At 46.2% G+C, this 19877-nt stretch overlaps 1 protein-coding gene across 1 annotated transcript; it reads right to left on the bottom strand.

Annotated features, from left to right (window-relative positions):
* Positions 1-16213: 16213 nt before the first annotated feature.
* LOC135530451 (uncharacterized) lies at positions 16214-19562 on the bottom strand. The gene is made up of 2 exons (XM_064958770.1): positions 17938-19562; positions 16214-16268 (listed from the first exon to the last, which is right to left on the bottom strand). The coding sequence occupies exons 1-2, from the start codon at positions 19560-19562 to the stop codon at positions 16214-16216; spliced, it is 1680 nt and encodes a 559-aa protein (XP_064814842.1).
* Between the last annotated feature and the right edge of the window lie 315 nt (positions 19563-19877).

Here is a 19877-nt window from a genome sequence, read left to right as displayed (position 1 = left end):
CAAGACGAGATTCATTTAGATTTTCCAGTGCTCAGCTTGGTGACGTTTATGCGTTTCCATGGCAATCGGGTGGAGCCAGCCCAACCAGCTGTTTGAGTTGTGCATTAAAGAAGGTATGATTTATTATGATTTCAGTGTTAAAAGGAATCGATTGCTCTCGTCTCCTCTCCTTCCTGATCCAAACCCTCTGTTACCAAGCAGCAGCAAGTGTCTTGTTGTTGTTGTTGTTTTCTTCAATTAAAGAATCATTCATTATCAATGATTTCACTGCCATTTCTGAGCCTCTATTCATTGTAAGGAATGTTTATCCATTTTACAATAATAATTAGTGGTGTTCACCAAACCCACAGTCAGGTACGTATTAAGGTTTTGGGGTAATCGTTTGTTTCGGTACAGATGTAAAAGTAACCCAGGAATAGATCATGAGCCTTATCAAGGACCCTATAAAATCTTAGTTTCGTTTTTCCAGGTTTCAGATTTGTCCCTGTTTTTGTAGGTTTTCATCACTCAAAATCACATTTTAGAATGTTTTTATTTTTAATAGAAAAACAACAAAATTGGAGCTTCTAAGTCCACAACAATCCTTAAAGGACATCAGGAGATCGCCGGAGGTAATACACTGCTCAAAAAAATAAAGGGAACACTTAAACAGCACAATGTAACTCCAAGTCAATCACACTTCTGTGAAATCAAACTGTCCACTTAGGAAGCAACACTGATTGACAATTCCACATGCTTTTGTGCAAATGTAATTGACAACAGGTGGAAATAATAAGCAATTTGCAAGACACCCTCAATAAAGGAGTGCTTCTGCAGGTGGTGACCACAGACCACTTCTCAGTTCCTATGCTACCTGGCTGATGTTTTGGTCACTTTTGAATGCTGGTGGTGCTTTCACTCTAGTGGTAGCATGAGACGGAGTCTACAACCCACACAAGTGGCTCAGGTAGTGCAGCTCATCCAGGATGGTATATCAATGCGAGCTGTGGCAAGAAGGTTTGCTGTGTCTGTCAGCGTAATGTTCAGAGCATGGAGGCGCTACCAGGAGACAGGCCAGTACATCAGGAGACGTGGAGGAGGCTGGAGGAGGGCAACAACCCAGCAGCAGGACCGGTACCACCTCCTTTGTGCGAGGAGCACTGCCAGAGCCCTGCAAAATGACCTCCAGCAGGCCACAAATGTGCATGTGTCTGTTTCTGACCGTTTGAGCAGACTCCATGAGGGTGGTATGAGGGCCCGACGTCCACAGGTGGGGGTTGTGCTTATAGCCCAACACCGTGCAGGACGTTTGGCATTTGCCAGAGAACACCAAGATTGGAAAATTCGCCACTGGCGCCCTGTGCTCTTCACAGATGAAAGCAGGTTCACACTGAGCACGTGACAGACGTGACAGTCTGGAGACGCCGTGGAGAATGTTCTGCTGCCTGCAACATCCTCCAGCATGACCGGTTTGGCGGTGGGTCAGTCATGGTGTGGGGTGGCATTTCTTCGGGGGGCCGCACAGAGGTAGCCTGACTGCCATTAGGTACCGAGATGAGATCCTCAGACCCCTTGTGAGACCATATGCTGGTGCGGTTGGCCCTGGGTTCCTCCTAATGCAAGACAATGCTAGACCTCATGTGGCTGGAGTGTGTCAGCAGTTCCTGCAAGAGGAAGGCATTGATGCTATGGACTGGCCCGCCCATTCCCCAGACCTGAATCCAATTGAGCACATCTGGAACATCATGTCTCGCTCCATCCACCAACGCCACATTGCACCACAGACTGTCCAGGAGTTGGCGGATGCTTTAGTCCAGGTCTGGGAGGAGATCCCTCAGGAGACCATCCGCCACCTCATCAGGAGCATGCCCAGGCGTTGTAGGGAGGTCATACAGGCACTTGGAGGCCACACACACTACTGAGCCTCATTTTGACTTGTTTTAAGGACATTACATCAAATTTGGATCAGCCTGTAGTGTGGTCTTCCACTCTAATTTTGAGTGTCACTCCAAATCCAGACCTCCATGGGTTGATAAATTTGATTTCCGTTGATAATTTTTGTGTGATTTTGTTGTGAGCACACTCAACTATGCAAAGAAAAAAGTATTTAACAAGAATATTTCATTCATTCAGATCTAGGATGTGCTATATTAGTGTTCCCTTTATTTTTTTGAGCAGTGTATAATGGAAATATTGGATAGATGTTTCTGCACCCACACGGTACCAAGTCACCACGGCAACTAATCTTCAACACTGCAGTGAAAGAAACATGGCCCTTGAACAGACCATAGACTGTCGCATAGCAGAACAGCACACTAGACCAAACCATAGACTGTAGCATAGCAGAACAGCACACTAGACCAAACCAATCTATAGACTTAATCAACCAATCCAATCTATGGTTGGATGTACTAGACCAAACCAATCTATGGTTGGATGTACTAGACCAAACCAATCTATGGTTGGATGTACTAGACCAAACCAATCTATGGTTGGATGTACTAGACCAAACCAATCTATGGTTGGATGTACTAGACCAAACCAATCTATGGACTTAATCAACCAATCCAATATATGGTTGGATGGGCTAGACCAAACCAATCTATGAACTCAACCAGGGCACTCCTGGAGAGCTTCCCTTCTGTAGGTTTTCACTCCAAACCCATGTTGTAACTAACCAGCATATCAACTAGTTAATTATTAGAATCAGGTGTGCTAGATTAGGGTTGGAGTTAAAACCCTACAAGACAGAAGCTCTTCGGGAACAGGGTTGGAGAGCCCTGGACTAAACTAAAGATGACAGTAGCTCTTCGGGAACAGGGTTGGAGAGCCCTGGACTAAACTAAAGATGACAGTAGCTCATCGGGAACGGGGTTGGAGAGCCCTGGACTAAACTAAATATGACAGTAACTATTCGGGAACAGGGTAGGAGAGCCCTGGACTAAACTAAAGATGACAGTAGCTATTCGGGAACAGGGTTGGAGAGCACTGGACTAAACTAAAGATGACAGTAGCTCTTCAGGAACGGGGTAGGAGAGCCCTGGACTAAACTAAACTAAATATGTCAGTAGCTATTCGGGAACAGGGTTGGAGAGCCCTGGACTAAACTAAAGATGACAAGAAAAAGAGTTTAGTTTTTTTTCATTAAATGATAAAGATGAGACCTGTGGATCCACACATTGTTGTTTCACAGTTTATAAATCCAACGTACTGTATTAATCCACCTTTCATTTTCAGATTGAATACAATTTCCGTCTCGATATTGAGGAACATTCCTAAATATGCTACTATGTATAGTACCAACTAACAGCAGCTAGCCATTTCAGTGTAATTGATGGGGAGAGGAATTAATTCCACAGGGTTGATGTAGGCTAGGTCTGTACCAAAAGAAGACTCCATTCACAGTGACTAACAGTGAGCTAAATAACCATAAAAGGACTAACTTCCTGTGATCAGATAAAAAAGAAGCCACGCCCTCTCAGACAGAAACCATTTGTGTCTCAAATGGCACCCTAGTCCCTATATAGTGCACTACTTAGTCCCAAATGGCACCCTATTCCCTATATAGTGCACTACTCAGTCCCAAATGGCACCCTATTCCCTATACAGTGCACTACCTAGTCCCAAATGGCACCCTATTCCCTATATAGTGCACTACTAAGTCCCAAATGGCACCCTATTCCCTATATAGTGCACTACTTAGTCCCAAATGGCACCCTATTCCCTATATAGTGCACTACTTAGTCCCAAATGGCACCCTATTCCCTATATAGTGCACTACTTAGTCCCAAATGGCACCCTATTCCCTATATAGTGCACTTACAAGCCCTATGGGCCCTGGTCAACAGTAGTTCAATCGAGTACAGGCTGAAGTGAATGAACAAAGACAGAATGCAATATGGAATCTTGTTACATAGTTTGGGAAATGTCCTCGTCACAGAGGGAAGATCCTCGGAGCCTGACGACATGACGGCAGGTGGCCCTATCCGTTACTGCTGCTATCGAGACTGTAAATTGTTGTTGGAAAAACAGCAAGTGAGAGAATAAGGATAAATTCACATATATAAACACATCTCAACATTTATGCCCGTTGGTTGGGAGAGAGGACGGTGAAGCCCGTAGGTTAAACGGCAAGCGTGAGGACTGTTTGTTATTGTGCCAGTGCTTATAGGCCATAAGGTCAATAGGTAAATGACATACCGCACGTGGCTAATAGGAAAAGAGGAGGAGAAACGTACTGCCACACTGATGATCATACTGTACGTTTTGTATTCGTTCCCACTATGCCCATAGGAATAGGAAGCGGAGTGAATTATGTTACGCTTACTGGACGAAGTTAAACCAGCCTTCAAGACCGGATCAAATCAAAGTTTATTCGTCACGTGCAGTCTCTGAATCTCAGAGGTAAGAGAGGTGCCGTTTGGAACAGACTCCTTCACAGTGGAAGAGGGCTGAATTATCTCGTCGACTGTAGTTGGTTGTCTTGGAAACCACGATGCCCGAAGAGTTGACTTTAAGACAAGTTCACAGAGCTACTGTCTGTCATCCTGGCTGTACTGTACTGTCTAGTAGTCTATATCATCCTGGCTGTACTGTCTAGTAGTCTATGTCATCCTGGCTGTACTGTCTAGTAGTCTATGTCATCCTGGCTGTACTGTCTAGTAGTCTATGTCATCCTGGCTGGCTGTACTGTCTAGTAGTCTATATCATCCTGGCTGTACTGTCTAGTAGTCTATATCAGCCTGGCTGTACTGTCTAGTAGTCTATGTCATCCTGGCTGTACTATCTAGTAGTCTATGTCATCCTGGCTGTACTGTACTGTCTAGTAGTCTATGTCATCCTGGCTGTACTGTCTAGTAGTCTATATCATCCTGGCTGTACTGTCTAGTAGTCTATATCATGTCATCTGGCTGTACTGTCTAGTCCTGGCTGTAGTCTATGTCATCCTGGCTGTACTATCTAGTAGTCTATGTCATCCTGGCTGTACTGTACTGTCTAGTAGTCTATATCAGCCTGGCTGTACTGTCTAGTAGTCTATGTCATCCTGGCTGGCTGTACTGTCTAGTAGTCTATGTCATCCTGGCTGTACCGTACTGTCTAGTAGTCTATGTCATCCTGGCTGTACTGTCTAGTCGTCTGTCATCCTGGCTGTGTCTAGTAGTCATCCTGGCTGTACTGTCTAGTAGTCTATGTCATCCTGGCTGTACTCCTCCTGGCTGTACTGTCTAGTAGTCTATGTCATCCTGGCTGTACTGTCTAGTTGTCTATATCATCCTGGCTGGCTGTACTGTCTAGTAGTCTATATCATCCTGGCTGTACCGTACTGTCTAGTAGTCTATATCATCCTGGCTGTACTGTCTGGTAGTCTATGTCATCCTGGCTGTACTGTCTAGTATTCTGTCATCCTGGCTGTACTGTCTAGTAGTCTATGTCATCCTGGCTGTACTGTCTGGTAGTCTATATCCTCCTGGCTGGCTGTACGATCTAGTAGTCTATATCATCCTGGCTGTACTGTCTAGTAGTCTATGTCATCCAGGCTGTACTGTCTAGTAGTCTGTCTATGTCATCCTGGCTGGACTGTCTAGTAGTCTACATCCTCCTGGCTGTACTTCTGCCATCCTGGCTGACTGTACTGTCTAGTAGTTTATATCATCCTGGCTGGCTGTACGATCTAGTAGTCTATATCATCCTGGCTGTACTGTCTAGTAGTCTATATCATCCTGGCTGTACTGTCTAGTAGTTTATGTCATCCTGGCTGTACTGTCTAGTAGTCTGCCATCCTGGTTGTACTGTCTAGTAGTCTATGTCATCCTGGCTGTACTGTCTAGTAGTCTGCCATCCTGGCTGTACTGTCTAGTAGTCTATATCATCCCTGCTGTACTGTCTAGTAGTCTATATCATCCTGGCTGTACTGTCTAGTAGTCTATATCATCCTGGCTGTACTGTCTCCTGGCTGGCTGTACTGTCTAGTCTATCATCCTGGCTGTATGTCATCCTGGCTGTACTGTCTAGTCTGCCATCCTGTCTGTCTATATCATCCTGGCTGTACTGTCTAGTAGTCTATATCATCCTGGCTGTACTGTCTAGTAGTCTGCCATCCTGGCTGTACTGTCTAGTAGTCTATGTCATCCTGGCTGTACTGTCTAGTAGTCTGCCATCCTGGCTGTACTGTCTAGTAGTCTTCCATCCTGGCTGTACTGTCTAGTAGTCTATATCATCCTGGCTGTACTGTACTGTCTAGTAGTCTATATCATCCTGGCTGTACTGTCTAGTAGTCTGCCATCCTGGCTGTACTGTCTAGTAGTCTATGTCATCCTGACTGTACTGTCTAGTATTCTATATCATCCAGAGCCCTATTTGGAATGCATAGTTCCTGTTGGCTTTGTTCTTAATAATTCCTCTTAAGGATCAGATCCTTTTTTTTTCACCTAAAATGACATACCCAAATCTAACTGCCTGTAGCTCAGGACCTGAAGCAAGGATATGTATATTATAGGTACCGTTTGAAAGGAAATTAATGTTGGAGAGTAAAACACATTAGAACTGGTAAAAGACAATACAAAGAAAAAAAACATGAGTTTTTTGGTATTTGTTTTGATGATGACAAAGGCCATGATGATGTATTATCCCAGCCCAGGTGCAATTTCAATTTTGGCCACTAGATGGCAGCAGTGTATGTGCACAGTTTTAGACTGATCCAATGAGCCATTCCATTTATGTTCAAATGTAAATAATAATAATAATAATAACCAAATGTACCTAATTGGTTTATTAATCACTTTTGAAGTTCATAACTGTGCACTCCCCTCAAACAATAGCACGGTGTTCTTTCACTGTAATAGCTACTGTAAATTAGACAGTGCAGTTAGATTAACAATAATTTAAGCTTTCTGCCCATATCAGATATGTCTATGTCCTGGGAAATGTTCTTGTTACTTACAACCTCATGCTAATCACATTAGCCTACGTTAGCTCAACCGTTCCGTGGGGGACCCTCCAATACTGTTGAGGCTTCTAAATAAAAACTTTCTCTGATGGCTTTTCAGCATAATTAGTCTTGTTTTGTTTTTGTGGTTAACAGGATCTTCTTAGAAATTAGAATGGGGAAATATTTAGTTTTTTTTTTTTTTAACAAAGACGAAGTCACGTTTTAAAACATAGGGCACTGAGGCCACACATTCTGCTCTCCAGTGTTTTGAGAAGGAATAAACATAACTCTCGTGATACTTTAATAAAACTATTAAAAACATTGTCATTGTTTCCCCAGTTACTTATCCCATACAAGGAATTGATCTCTGCAACTGAAAGCAGGATGGACTGCATCGTTTGTATTCACTACAACATGGTTGGAATGCCTTGTGTAGAGGCCAGAGAGTGATCACACGCACACACACAACTTCACTCCAAGCTCCTTTTCTTAGTACTCTATTGTCTTCAGGTGTCTTGTGGTCAGATCCACCTGATCAGGTGTCTTGTGGTCAGATCCACCTGATCAGGAGAACATCATCTAGGGTCGACTAGGCAGTGGGTCTTCTGAAGCTGCCTGTCCTTCATTGCAGACACAATCTCTTCCTCCTCCTCCTCCTCCTCTTCCAGGACAGAAATTACCAGGTATTTACTGGTAATATAGTGATACTTAACTTTACTGGTTCATAGTAAAAACCTATATGTTTATTTGAGAAATAATAACGAACATGGAAGAAATGCTCCTTCCCTGCTCGCATCTCTCCTATTCACTCTTCCTACCTGTGAAAAAAAACTGATTTTAGGAATACGTGAACTGTCTTTAACCCTGTTACAAAACTGTAGGCTACACTGTCTTTCATTGTTTCGTTCTCTCCTCTCTTGGTCTGCACAGTAGTAACACTCGCGCCTTGCTGTGAAAAGATACTCTTGTCTCCTTTAAACACAAGCCATTCAGTGAGTTGGCAGTCTGTAGCCTGCTCTTAATCTGTGACATCACTTTCCCAAACATTCACCCGCTTGGAAGTTTGTCCATATATGGAAGAGCGCTCCTGTTTCATGTAGTCAAGAAGTATTTCAGACCGACCGGGGCTACCCGGTGTGTAGGCTATGCAGTTTAGATTTAGCTAGCAGAGAGGGGGAGCAAGACAGAGCAGGGAGAGGGGGTAGTGAGTGAGGAAGAGGAGCGAGGCCTCCATGCAGCGAGGAGTTCCAGTATGTGGTTTTACCTTACAAGGTAGATAGACCGTGGCCACGGGAAGCCGCACGGTGACACGGAACATCAAATCAAATGCCCTTTTACCGCGAAACGCTTGCTTACGAGCTCCTTCCCAATGATGCAGAGTTTAAAAATAAAATAGTAACACGCAAAGATACACAATAATGGAGATACTATGATATATATAGCCTAACACATAACACACAGCTGTCTGAAATATATATACATAGTGCGGATACTCACATAGTGTGAACAGGGGATAGTCACATAGTGTGAACAGGGGATAGTCATACAAAAGTATGTGGACACCCCTTCAAATTAGTGGATTCAGCTCTTTCAGACACACCCGTTATTACAAGTGTATAAAATCGAGCCCACAGCCATGCAATCTCCACAGACAAACATTGGCAGTGGAATGGCCTTAGTGAAGAGCTCACTGACTTTCAACGTGGCATCGTCATAGGATGCCACCTTTCCAACAAGTCAATCTGTCAAATTTCTGCCCTGCTAAATCAAATCAAATCAAATGTATTTAAATAGCCCTTCGTACATCAGCTGATATCTCAAAGTGCTGTACAGAAACCCAGCCTAAAACCCCAAACAGCAAGCAATGCAGGTGTAGAGCTGCCCCGGTCAACTGTAAGTGCCGTTATTGTGAAGTGGAAACGTCTAAGAGCAACAACGGCTCCGCCGTGAAGTGGTAGGCCACACAAGCTCACAGAACGGGACCGCCGAGTGCTGAAGCGTGTAAAAACAGTCTGTCCTCGTTTGCAACACTCACTACTGAGTTCCAAACTGCCTCTGGAAGGAACGTCAGCACAAGAACTGTCTGTCAGGAGCTTCATGAACTGGGTTTCCATGGCTGAGCAGTCACACACAAGCCTCAGATCACCATAAGCAATGCCAAGCGTCGACTGGAGTGGTATAAAGCTCGCCGCCATTTGGACTCTGGAGCAGTGGAAAAGCGTTCTCTGGAGTGATGATTCACGCTTCACCATCTTGGTAGTCCGATGGACAAATCTTGGTTTGGCAGATGCCAGGAGAACGCTACCTGCCTGAATGCATAGTGCCAGGAGAACGCTACCTGCCCGAATGCATAGTGCCAGGAGAACGCTACCTGCCTGAATGCATAGTGCCAGGAGAACGCTACCTGCCTGAATGCATAGTGCCAGGAGAACGCTACCTGCCTGAATGCATAGTGCCAGGAGAACGCTACCTGCCTGAATGCATAGTGCCAGGAGAACGCTACCTGCCTGAATGCATAGTGCCAGGAGAACGCTACCTGCCTGAATGCAGAATGCCAGGAGAACGCTACCTGCCTGAATGCATAGTGCCAGGAGAACGCTACCTGCCTGAATGCATAGTGCCAGGAGAACGCTACCTGCCTGAATGCATAGTGCCAACTGTAAAGGTCTGAGGCTGTTTTCATGGTTCGGGCCCCTTAGTTCCAGAGAAGGGAAATCTTAACACTACAGCATAAAATGGCATTCTAGAAGATTCTGTGCTTCCAACTTTGTGGCAACAGTTTGGGGAAGGCCCTTTTCTGTTTCAGCCTGACAATGCTCCCTGTGCACAAAGCACGGTCCATACAGAAAATAGTTTGTTGAGATCAGTGTGGAATAACTTGACTGGCCTGCTCAGAGCCCTGGCCTCAACCCCATCGAACACCTTTGGGATGAATTCGAAGACAGACTGGCCTAATCGGCCAACATTAGTGCCCGACCTCACTAATGCTCTTGTGGTTGAATGGAAGCAAGTCCAACATCTAGTGGAAAGCCTTCCTAGAAGAGTGGAGGCTGTTATAGCAGCAATGTTCCTACATCTAGTGGAAAGCCTTCCTAGAAGAGTGGAGGCTGTTATAGCAGCAATGTTCCAACATCTAGTGGAAAGCCTTCCCAGGAGAGTGGAGGCTGTTATAGCAGCAATGTTCCAACATCTAGTGGAAAGCCTTCCCAGAAGAGTGGAGGCAGTTATAGCAGCAATGTTCCAACATCTAGTGGAAAGCCTTCCCAGAAGAGTGGAGGCTGTTTGAGCAGCAATGTTCCAACATCTAGTGGAAAGCCTTCCCAGAAGAGTGGAGGCTGTTATAGCAGCAATGTTCCTACATCTAGTGGAAAGCCTTCCCAGAAGAGTGGAGGCTGTAATAGCAGCAATGTACCAACTTCTAGTGGAAAGCTTTCCCAGAAGAGTGGAGGCTGTTATAGCAGCAAAGGGGGGACCAGTTCCATATTAACGCTCATGATTGTGAAATGAGATGTTCGACGAGCAGGAGTCCACATACTTTTGTTCATGTCGTGTAGTTTCAGGGTGTACCAAGATCAGATCAATGTGCAGAGTTACAAGGTATTTGATGTAGATGTGTACATGAAGGCAGCAGGGTAAAGGCCTTCTTTGCAACTCTGCCTAGAAGGCTAGCATCCCGGAGTCGCCTCTTCACTGTTGACGTTGAGACTGGACAGAGGAACTCTGCCTAGAAGGCCCGCATCCCGGAGTCGCCTCTTCACTGTTGACGTTGAGACTGGACAGAGGAACTCTGCCTAGAAGGCCAGCATCCCGGAGTCGTCTCTTCAATGTTGACGTTGAGACTGGACAGAGGAACTCTGCCTAGAAGGCCAGCATCCCGGAGTCGTCTCTTCACTGTTGACGTTGAGACTGGACAGAGGAACTCTGCCTAGAAGGCCAGCATCCCGGAGTCGTCTCTTCACTGTTGACGTTGAGACTGGACAGAGGAACTCTGCCTAGAAGGCCCGCATCCCGGAGTCGTCTCTTCACTGTTGACGTTGAGACTGGACAGAGGAACTCTGCCTCGAAGGTCCGCATCCCGGAGTCGTCTCTTCACTGTTGACGTTGAGACTGGACAGAGGAACTCTGCCTAGAAGGCCCGCATCCCGGAGTCGTCTCTTCACTGTTGACGTTGAGACTGGACAGAGGAACTCTGCCTAGAAGGCCAGCATCCCGGAGTCGTCTCTTCACTGTTGACGTTGAGACTGGACAGAGGAACTCTGCCTAGAAGGCCCGCATCCCGGAGTCGTCTCTTCACTGTTGACGTTGAGACTGGACAGAGGAACTCTGCCTAGAAGGCCCGCATCCCGGAGTCGTCTCTTCACTGTTGACGTTGAGACTGGACAGAGGAACTCTGCCTCGAAGGTCCGCATCCCGGAGTCGTCTCTTCACTGTTGACGTTGAGACTGGACAGAGGAACTCTGCCTAGAAGGCCCGCATCCCGGAGTCGTCTCTTCACTGTCCCGGGTCGTCTCTTCACTGTTGACGTTGAGACTGGACAGAGGAACTCTGCCTAGAAGGCCCGCATCCCGGAGTCGTCTCTTCACTGTTGACGTTGAGACTGGACAGAAGAACTCTGCCTAGAAGGCCCGCATCCCGGAGTCGTCTCTTCACTGTTGACGTTGAGACTGGACATGGAATAGCCTTTATTTCTCAGAACAAGAATAGACTGACAAGTTTCAGAAGAAAGGTCTTTGTTTTTTGCCATTTTGAGCCTGTAATCTAACCCACAAATGCTGATGCTCCAGATACTCAACAAGTCTAAAAGAAGGTCAGTTTTATTGCATCTTTAATTAGCACAACAGTTTTCAGCTGTGCTAACATAATTGCAAAAGGGTTTGCTAATGTTCAATTAACCTTTTAAAATGATAAACTTGGATTCGCTAATACAACGTGCTATTGGAACACAGGTGTGATGGTTGCTGATAATGGGCCTCTGTACACTTATGTAGATATTCCATAAAGAAATCAGCCGTTTCCAGCTACAATAGTCTTTTACAATGTAAACAATGTCTACAAAGTATTTCTGATCAATTTGATATTATTTTAATCGACAAAATGTTAGCTTTTCTTTCAAAAGCAAGGACATTTCGAAGTGACCCCAAACGTTTGAACGGTAGTGTGTACGTAAGCTTGGAGTGATGCGATAACATGTCGTCCCGCTATTGACTCATCAGACCATGCAATTTATTAGGCTACAGATGAAATCAATTACGATGAACTTCACAGGGTGGAGAAAGTGCACTGTGATTTAGTTTGATGTTTCAAATAAATATCAAGGGTCTTGTTCTGGTTATATGATGATCGACGCTGGGCAGCCATTTGACAAATAAAAATGAGCTTGCTCTTTTTGTGCAGAATAATCTCATTATATTATATGTGCTTTGCTCAAACGTTATCTATGTGCCGTTGGCTTAGAGCCCAGGTGTTACTACCAGAGTAGGCACACTGGCTATGCAATGCAACATGTTTTTGTGACAAACCCATCAGTAAAGTTGTAAAATAAGATGGAAATCCATTTAACTCATATTTATTTTATTTATCACATGGAAATGTAACCAGAGAAGTTATTTGTATGTTTTATTATGTGCACAATGTCATCACACACATCCTTATATTATGTGCACTATGTCATCACACACATCCTTATATTATGTGCACTATGTCATCACACACATCCTTTTATTATGTGCACTGTGTCATCACACACATCCTTATATTATGTGCACTATGTCATCACACATCCTTTTATTATGTGCACTATGTCATCACACACATCCTTTTATTATGTGCACTATGTCATCACACATCCTTTTATTATGTGCACTATGTCATCACACACATCCTTTTATTATGTGCACTGTGTCATCACACACATCCTTTTATTATGTGCACTATGTCATCACACATCCTTTTATTATGTGCACGATGTCATCACACATATCCTTTTATTTGCACTGTGTCATCACACATCCTTTTATTATGTGCACTATGTCATCACACACATCCTTTAATTATGTGCACTGTGTCATCACACATCCTTTTATTATGTGCACTGTGTCATCACACATCCTTTTATTATGTGCACTATGTCATCACACACATCCTTTTATTATGTGCACTGTGTCATCACACATCCTTTTATTATGTGCACTATGTCATCACACATCCTTTTATTATGTGCACTGTGTCATCACGATTTTATTATGTGCACTATGTCATCACAGTTTATTATGTGCACTATGTCATCACACACATCCTTATATTATGTGCACTGTGTCATCACGGTTTTATTATGTGCACTATGTCATCACACAGTTTATTATGTGCACTATGTCATCACACACATCCTTTTATTAAATAAGTCAATTTGATAGAAAAACATCTCTCGTAAGAAATTGTTTTTATGCAGATTTTAGAATATTTGCATAAAAATCGGTAACCAATTGGATGGAAACCTAGCAACTGAAATAAAACATTTCCCAAATGCTGGAAGGGGGGGCCTTTGTGAAAAGGTTTGGGAGCCCCAGGCCTAGAGGACGTGTGGCTCTGTCTGTCTGTCTGTCTGTCTGTCTGTCTGTCTGTCTGTCTGTCTGTCTGTCTGTCTGTCTGTCTGTCTGTCTGGCAACAAGTTACATAGATGTCTGTCTGTCTGTCTGGCAACAAGTTACATAGATGTCTGTCTGTCTGTCTGTCTGTCTGCCTGTGTCTGTCTGTCTGTCTGTCTGTCTGGCAACAAGTTACATAGATGTCTGTCTGTCTGTCTGGCAACAAGTTACATAATGTCCTGTGTCTGTCTGTCTGTCTGTCTGTCTGTCTGTCTGTCTGTCTGGCAACACGCTACATAGATGTTGCGAGTGTCTGTCTGTCTGTCTGGCAACAAGTTACATAGATGTCATGTGTGTCTGTCTGTCTGTCTTTCTATCTATCAACAAGTTGCATAGATGGCGCAACTCCTATCCACCTCTCTACCTCTCTTTCTGACAGATGAAGAGGAGGATGGGTGTGGTCTCCTCTTCCAGGTGGCAAACGCAGGCTTCTGAAACAGAAAATAGCCTCAAGCTTCAGGTAGGCTTGGGGGAGGTGCGCTTTTGTTGTAGGTATACACAGACTAAATTACCCTAATACGGGTGGTAGAATTTGCGCGCATTATGCATTTATGTCTAGATTTGCATTGTTTCAAACTACATGAAACACATTAGAATGTCTCGAATCGAAGAATCCGATCATCTACAGCACCCAATGTATACTAATAGAACTACAAAGCCTACATTAAGTCTCTGCACTGTCAGCTGCTACAGCCAATTATGTTGGACTTGTTGGTGGTGGGCGGGCCATAGAACTCCTGTGTATCCAATGACGTTGCATTTAGCTTTTTTATTATATTTCTTTACAGCAAAGTTTAGCTTCTATCTCCGCCAGTGTTCAAGGACCTGCCTACTTACCCGTTTTAGATCGGGGGGTGAAAAAAAATAGTTGGATAGAAAAAGAAAGACAGAAGGTGAGAGGTTTTGTGTGAGTTTAGCGGAGAGAGCGAGAGAAACTGAGAGTCAGCAGCAAGCGAGATACAGTGAAGCCCGTGTGACCGTTAATTTCATCCACACCGTCTTGGTCGTGCGGTATACGGTAACAACATACTGCAGCAACATCACCTCCACCTCCGGTCCACCGCCGAGTAACGTACCGGTAAAACACAGGAACCCAGGAAGTATAATCCATGCCTACTTTCGACATGGACCCGTATGACGGAGATGAAAACGATTATATGCCTCAGGAAGATGACTGGGACCGGGATATGCTGTTGGACCCGGCGTGGGAGAAGCAGCAGAGAAAGGTGAATAGAAAACATTTTACGGTGTGATCTATCTAGCTCCGAGTCCCTCCTGGTGGGTAAAGGTGTTTGAATGCCTCCACCTCTGAATGCTGCAGAGATGAGAGGGACGTAAGCGCAGCAGTCAACCTGTAGTCTACTTTGACATTGATACGGCTCTTTGATGGTTGGACCTTGGGAACATTAGTATTGTCCAAAATATATTGGACCATGACTTTTACAAAAAAAAATGTGTTAATGTTTTTACACTACATTTATTAAACTCAGAGTTAGATACGCAACAAAAAAATGTAAAATGTAAAATTCCTCAACTTTTTTTTTTTCAAAATAAGGGTTTAGCCTACGAGAAGATTTGGACTGACATAAACATTACGTGGAGGATTTGTGTTTGATCACCACGCGTAAAAGCAGCAGGTTAGCCTGTAATTGAAGCAGCATATTGTCTGTAGCCCGGACGACTGGCCTAATCTCCCGTATACCCATCCCCCTAGAACAACTATTAGTCCTGGAAATAACCCGCCCACCTCGCAGAGCAACAGATGTCAGACCTGCGCCTCGACATTCAACTGCTGTATCGTGTCTCCTCTTCCCGTCTCCTCTCCTTCTATTGTCGACCTTCCGATCCGCATAATGTCTGGTGATGTCAACCATATTATAATGGCCTATGTGATGATTCAGGCATACTTTATCATACAATTACACTACAGAACATACTTGTTTTTGTTAGTGTTGATGCTCACGGTTAGTGTTCCTAGGCCGTCCTTGTAAATAAGAATGTGTTCTTTAACCGACTTGCCTAAACAAGGTTAAATAAAAAATACATTGGATTGATAAGTCTATAATATAATTGAAGACCATTAAGAACAAATATTACAGTCAGAGTGCAGTGTAACAGCAGTTCGCACACTGCAAATCAAGCATCCAAAAGTACACGTTATTTTGCTGCCGTACTTTTGCAGTGTAACTGAAGTTATAGTGCAGTATTATTGCGTCCAGAAATACCACAGTCGACTGCAGATACTGCGCTTCTATTGCAGTTTCAAAACTGCTTTCTTTTTTTGTAAGAGGGGTATGATTAGTTCAGATCAGAGCTATTTGCCCAGATGTATGACTGGGCAATGGAGTCGTTCAAATGAAAGTATATCGAAAATGAGTGAAAAAACAGTTTACACATACAATTTGAGCGCTCTCTTTTTCTCTCCCACACTTTAAATGTATATATTTTTTGTTGCATTGAAAAAAAAGAGGGAAGAAAATGGGGTGGAATCTGAGTAAGCAGTGTGGTGAGAAGGGTAGGGCTTGGATGTGAGCGAGCGTGCCCTAAAATGGTAATAATCGTCCCCCTTCTCGTGCAGCAGCAGTTGGAAAAGCGTTTTCCTTTCCTCATTTTTTTTTTCCTGCTTTGGAAGCTTCAGCTTCTAGTTTCCTGAATTATGCCGTCACCGCCACACGGCGACCGGTGTGAGAGCACCGGGGCGGTTAGCACCGGGGCGGCTAGGTATGCGAGGTGAGGGGTCGCACGTGAATAATTACAGATGCTGGCAGACAACAACTAGCAAGCCTGTCTTTTTACATCAATATAGTATTTTCTCGAGGCACTGACTACAGCAGTTGGTGCTGTTAGAGTAGTTATCATAGTAGCCAACTACCATGGAATACGTGAGAATCCACCCGCACTGTTGCTGGCCCTTTATTTAAATAATATGACAGTTTGTTTAGAGCAAAGGAAGGGACCACTAAATAGACCCTCATGTTCTCAGTTTATGTCAAGATGTTCCTTAGATATTTACAGGAAGTACATTCAGTAGAGGTGACATATAAACTAGACCAAACAAGGACTTACAAGTTGTAATGCAATGCTTTATAGCTGTTTATACCATGGCATTGTTGAATACTCGTTTCTGATTGGCTTGAAGGGCATTCTAAAGCGTGCATTATTGCCCTTTAACCGCACGGTATATCAGCGTGGTAGAATTTAATGGCTGTAGTTAATTCTTACATGTTCTATGTTAGAGCTGCCTTTGAAAGCAAATGTCAAATAGAAAATATAATTGCCATTGTTGAATTCGATGTTCATAATAATAGCAAGCTAGAACTGATGGTTTGGTTAGCTAAACCATAACCCAGTATTGGACTAAAGGAGACTAACGTTAGTCCTGAGTCCAAGGACCTTACAGGTGTAACAGTATAACTGTAGACCGTCCCCTCGCCCATACCCGGGCGCTACTTCAAGGTCTCAGAGCAAGTGACGTCACCGATTGAAACGCTATTTAGCGCGCACCACAGCTAACTAAGCTAGCCGTTTCACATCCGTTATACATGTTCTGTTTAAAGGGCGAATTGGTTCTGGAAGCCAAAAACAGTCAAAATACCCCATCTTAACGTGAAATGATTCTCAATTGCGGTAAGGTTCTAGAAACATAAATCACTCTACTTTCATATCACGTCAGCAGACCTGAGAAAGAGAGGCCTCGGCCGCCCACAGTCATGTAAACAATGGGACAAAAGGCATCCGGTGAGAGTTCAGACGAGCAGTAGTTGGGAAGGGATGACAACAAATCATATGACAACCAAAATATAAACAGTGAGTGGAGTCATACTCTGTTGGAGTTTGTGTTTTGAGTGAGTGGAGTCATACTCTGTTGGAGTTTGTGTTTTGAGTGAGTGGAGTCATACTCTGATGGAGTTTGTGTTTTGAGTGAGTGGAGTCATACTCTGATGGAGTTTGTGTTTTGAGTGAGTGGAGTCAAACTCTGATGGAGTTTGTGTTTTAAGTGAGTGGAGTCAAACTCTGATGGAGTTTGTGTTTTGAGTGAGTGGAGTCAAACTCTGATGGAGTTTGTGTTTTGAGTGAGTGGAGTCAAACTCTGATGGAGTTTGTGTTTTGAGTGAGTGGAGTCATACTCTGATGGAGTTTGTGTTTTGAGTGAGTGGAGTCATATTCTGATGGAGTTTGTGTTTTGGGGGGGAGAACCCCTCAGGGCTCATCCCGCCTCAGGGCTTGACTGCTCCGTATGGTCACACATCACCAGATTCCTAATTGTATCATGTGTTTCTGAACACAAAGAGAGAGAGAAGTGGGTTATTGTTTGGAGCTCTGACTAGACTAAAAACATTATGGGATGGTAGCACGATGGGAGCACGCTGGGAGGGGTGGGAGTACGCTGGGAGGGATGGGAGCACGCTGGGAGGGATGGGAGCACGCTGGGAGGGGAGGGGTGGGAGCACTCTGGGAGGGGTGGGAGCACACTGGGAGGGATGGGAGCACACTGGGAGGGGTGGGAGCACACTGGGAGGGGTGGGAGCACACTGGGAGGGGTGGGAGCACTGGGAGGGATGGGAGCACACTGGGAGGGGTGGGAGCACACTGGGAGGGTGGGAGCACACTGGGAGGGGTGGGAGCACTCTGGGAGGGGTGGGAGCACTGGGAGGGATGGGAGCACTCTGGGAGGGGTGGGAGCACTCTGGGAGGGGTGGGATCACTCTGGGAGGGATGGGAGCACTCTGGGAGGGGTGGGAGCACTCTGGGAGGGGGTGGGAGCACACTGGAGGGATGGGAGCACTCTGGGAGGGTGGGAGCACTCTGGGAGGGGTGGGAGCACACTGGGAGGGGTGGGAGCACTCTGGGAGGGGTGGGAGCACTGGGAGGGATGGGAGCACTCTGGGAGGGATGGGAGCACTCTGGGAGGGGTGGGAGCACTCTGGGAGGGGTGGGAGCACACTGGAGGGATGGGAGCACTCTGGGAGGGATGGGAGCACTCTGGGAGGGGTGGGAGCACTCTGGGAGGGGTGGGAGCACACTGGAGGGATGGGAGCACTCTGGGAGGGGTGGGAGCACTCTGGGAGGGGTGGGAGCACACTGGAGGGATGGGAGCACTCTGGGAGGGGTGGGAGCACTCTGGGAGGGGTGGGAGCACACTGGGAGGGGTGGGAGCACTCTGGGAGGGATGGGAGCACGCTGGGAGGGGTGGGAGCACTCTGGGAGGGGTGGGAGCACTCTGGGAGGGTGGGAGCACTCTGGGAGGGATGGGAGCACTCTGGGAGGGGTGGGAGCACTCTGGGAGGGGTGGGAGCACACTGGAGGGATGGGAGCACTCTGGGAGGGGTGGGAGCACTCTGGGAGGGGTGGGAGCACACTGGGAGGGATGGGAGCACTCTGGGAGGGGTGGGAGCACTCTGGGAGGGGTGGGAGCACACTGGGAGGGGTGGGAGTACGCTGGGAGGGGTGGGAGCACGCTGGGAGGGGTGGGAGCACGCTGGGAGGGGTGGGAGCACGCTGGGAGGGGTGGGAGCACTCTGGGAGGGGGGAGCACCTGGGAGGGGTGGGAGCACTCTGGGAGGGATGGGAGCACTCTGGGAGGGGTGGGAGCACACTGGGAGGGGTGGGAGCACACTGGGAGGGGTGGGAGCACACTGGGAGGGGTGGGAGCACTCTGGGAGGGGTGGGAGCACTCTGGGAGGGATGGGAGCACTCTGGGAGGGGTGGGAGCACACTGGGAGGGGGGGAGCACACTGGGAGGGGGGGAGCACACTGGGAGGGGTGGGAGCACTCTGGGAGGGGTGGGAGCACACTGGGAGGGGATGGGAGCACACTGGGAGGGTGGGAGCACACTGGGAGGGGTGGGAGCACTCTGGGAGGGGTGGGAGCACTCTGGGAGGGATGGGAGCACTCTGGGAGGGGTGGGAGCACTCTGGGAGGGGTGGGAGCACACTGGGAGGGGTGGGAGCACTCTGGGAGGGGTGGGAGCACTCTGGGAGGGGTGGGAGCACTCTGGGAGGGATGGGCATCACTTAAGACTCTTCTGCCATTCATTCCAATTAGACTGTTTTTTTGGATATATCCCTGAACAAGATGGCTGCCATTTTTCACCCCATTCTGGAACTTTGAGGGTTTTATGACATAACCCCTCTAGTAATTGTCTGTGGATTCCTCTACCAGGGTTGTTTTTCTGACTCAGGGATATAGTGTTGTTGACATAGCATGTCTGAACTTGACTCTCTCAGGTATAAAGGCTCTCTCTCCTGATCTCCTTATCTGTGAATGCCTCTCCTCTCCAAGTACCCCTCTCCGAGGCACATGGGGTGGGGTCGGCTGTGGGCGGG

This window comes from Oncorhynchus masou, unplaced genomic scaffold (genome assembly GCF_036934945.1).
Source record: "Oncorhynchus masou masou isolate Uvic2021 unplaced genomic scaffold, UVic_Omas_1.1 unplaced_scaffold_1347, whole genome shotgun sequence".
NCBI classification, from domain to species: Eukaryota; Metazoa; Chordata; class Actinopteri; order Salmoniformes; family Salmonidae; genus Oncorhynchus; species Oncorhynchus masou.
The sequence above is the reverse complement of the archived record's forward strand: the minus strand, read 5'-3'. Positions and strand labels throughout refer to the sequence as shown.

What these genes read in the sequence shown, in the direction of transcription:
- LOC135530451 (XM_064958770.1), bottom strand. Translation starts at nt 19,562, where the DNA reads ATGCCCATCCCTCCCAGAGTGCTCCCACCCCTCCCAGAGTGCTCCCAC. An exon ending in GTGCTCCCATCCCTCCCAGC is followed by an intron (nt 16,269 to 17,937) that starts GTACTCCCACCC and finishes TCGCATACCTAG; the next exon opens with CCGCCCCGGTGCTAACCGCC.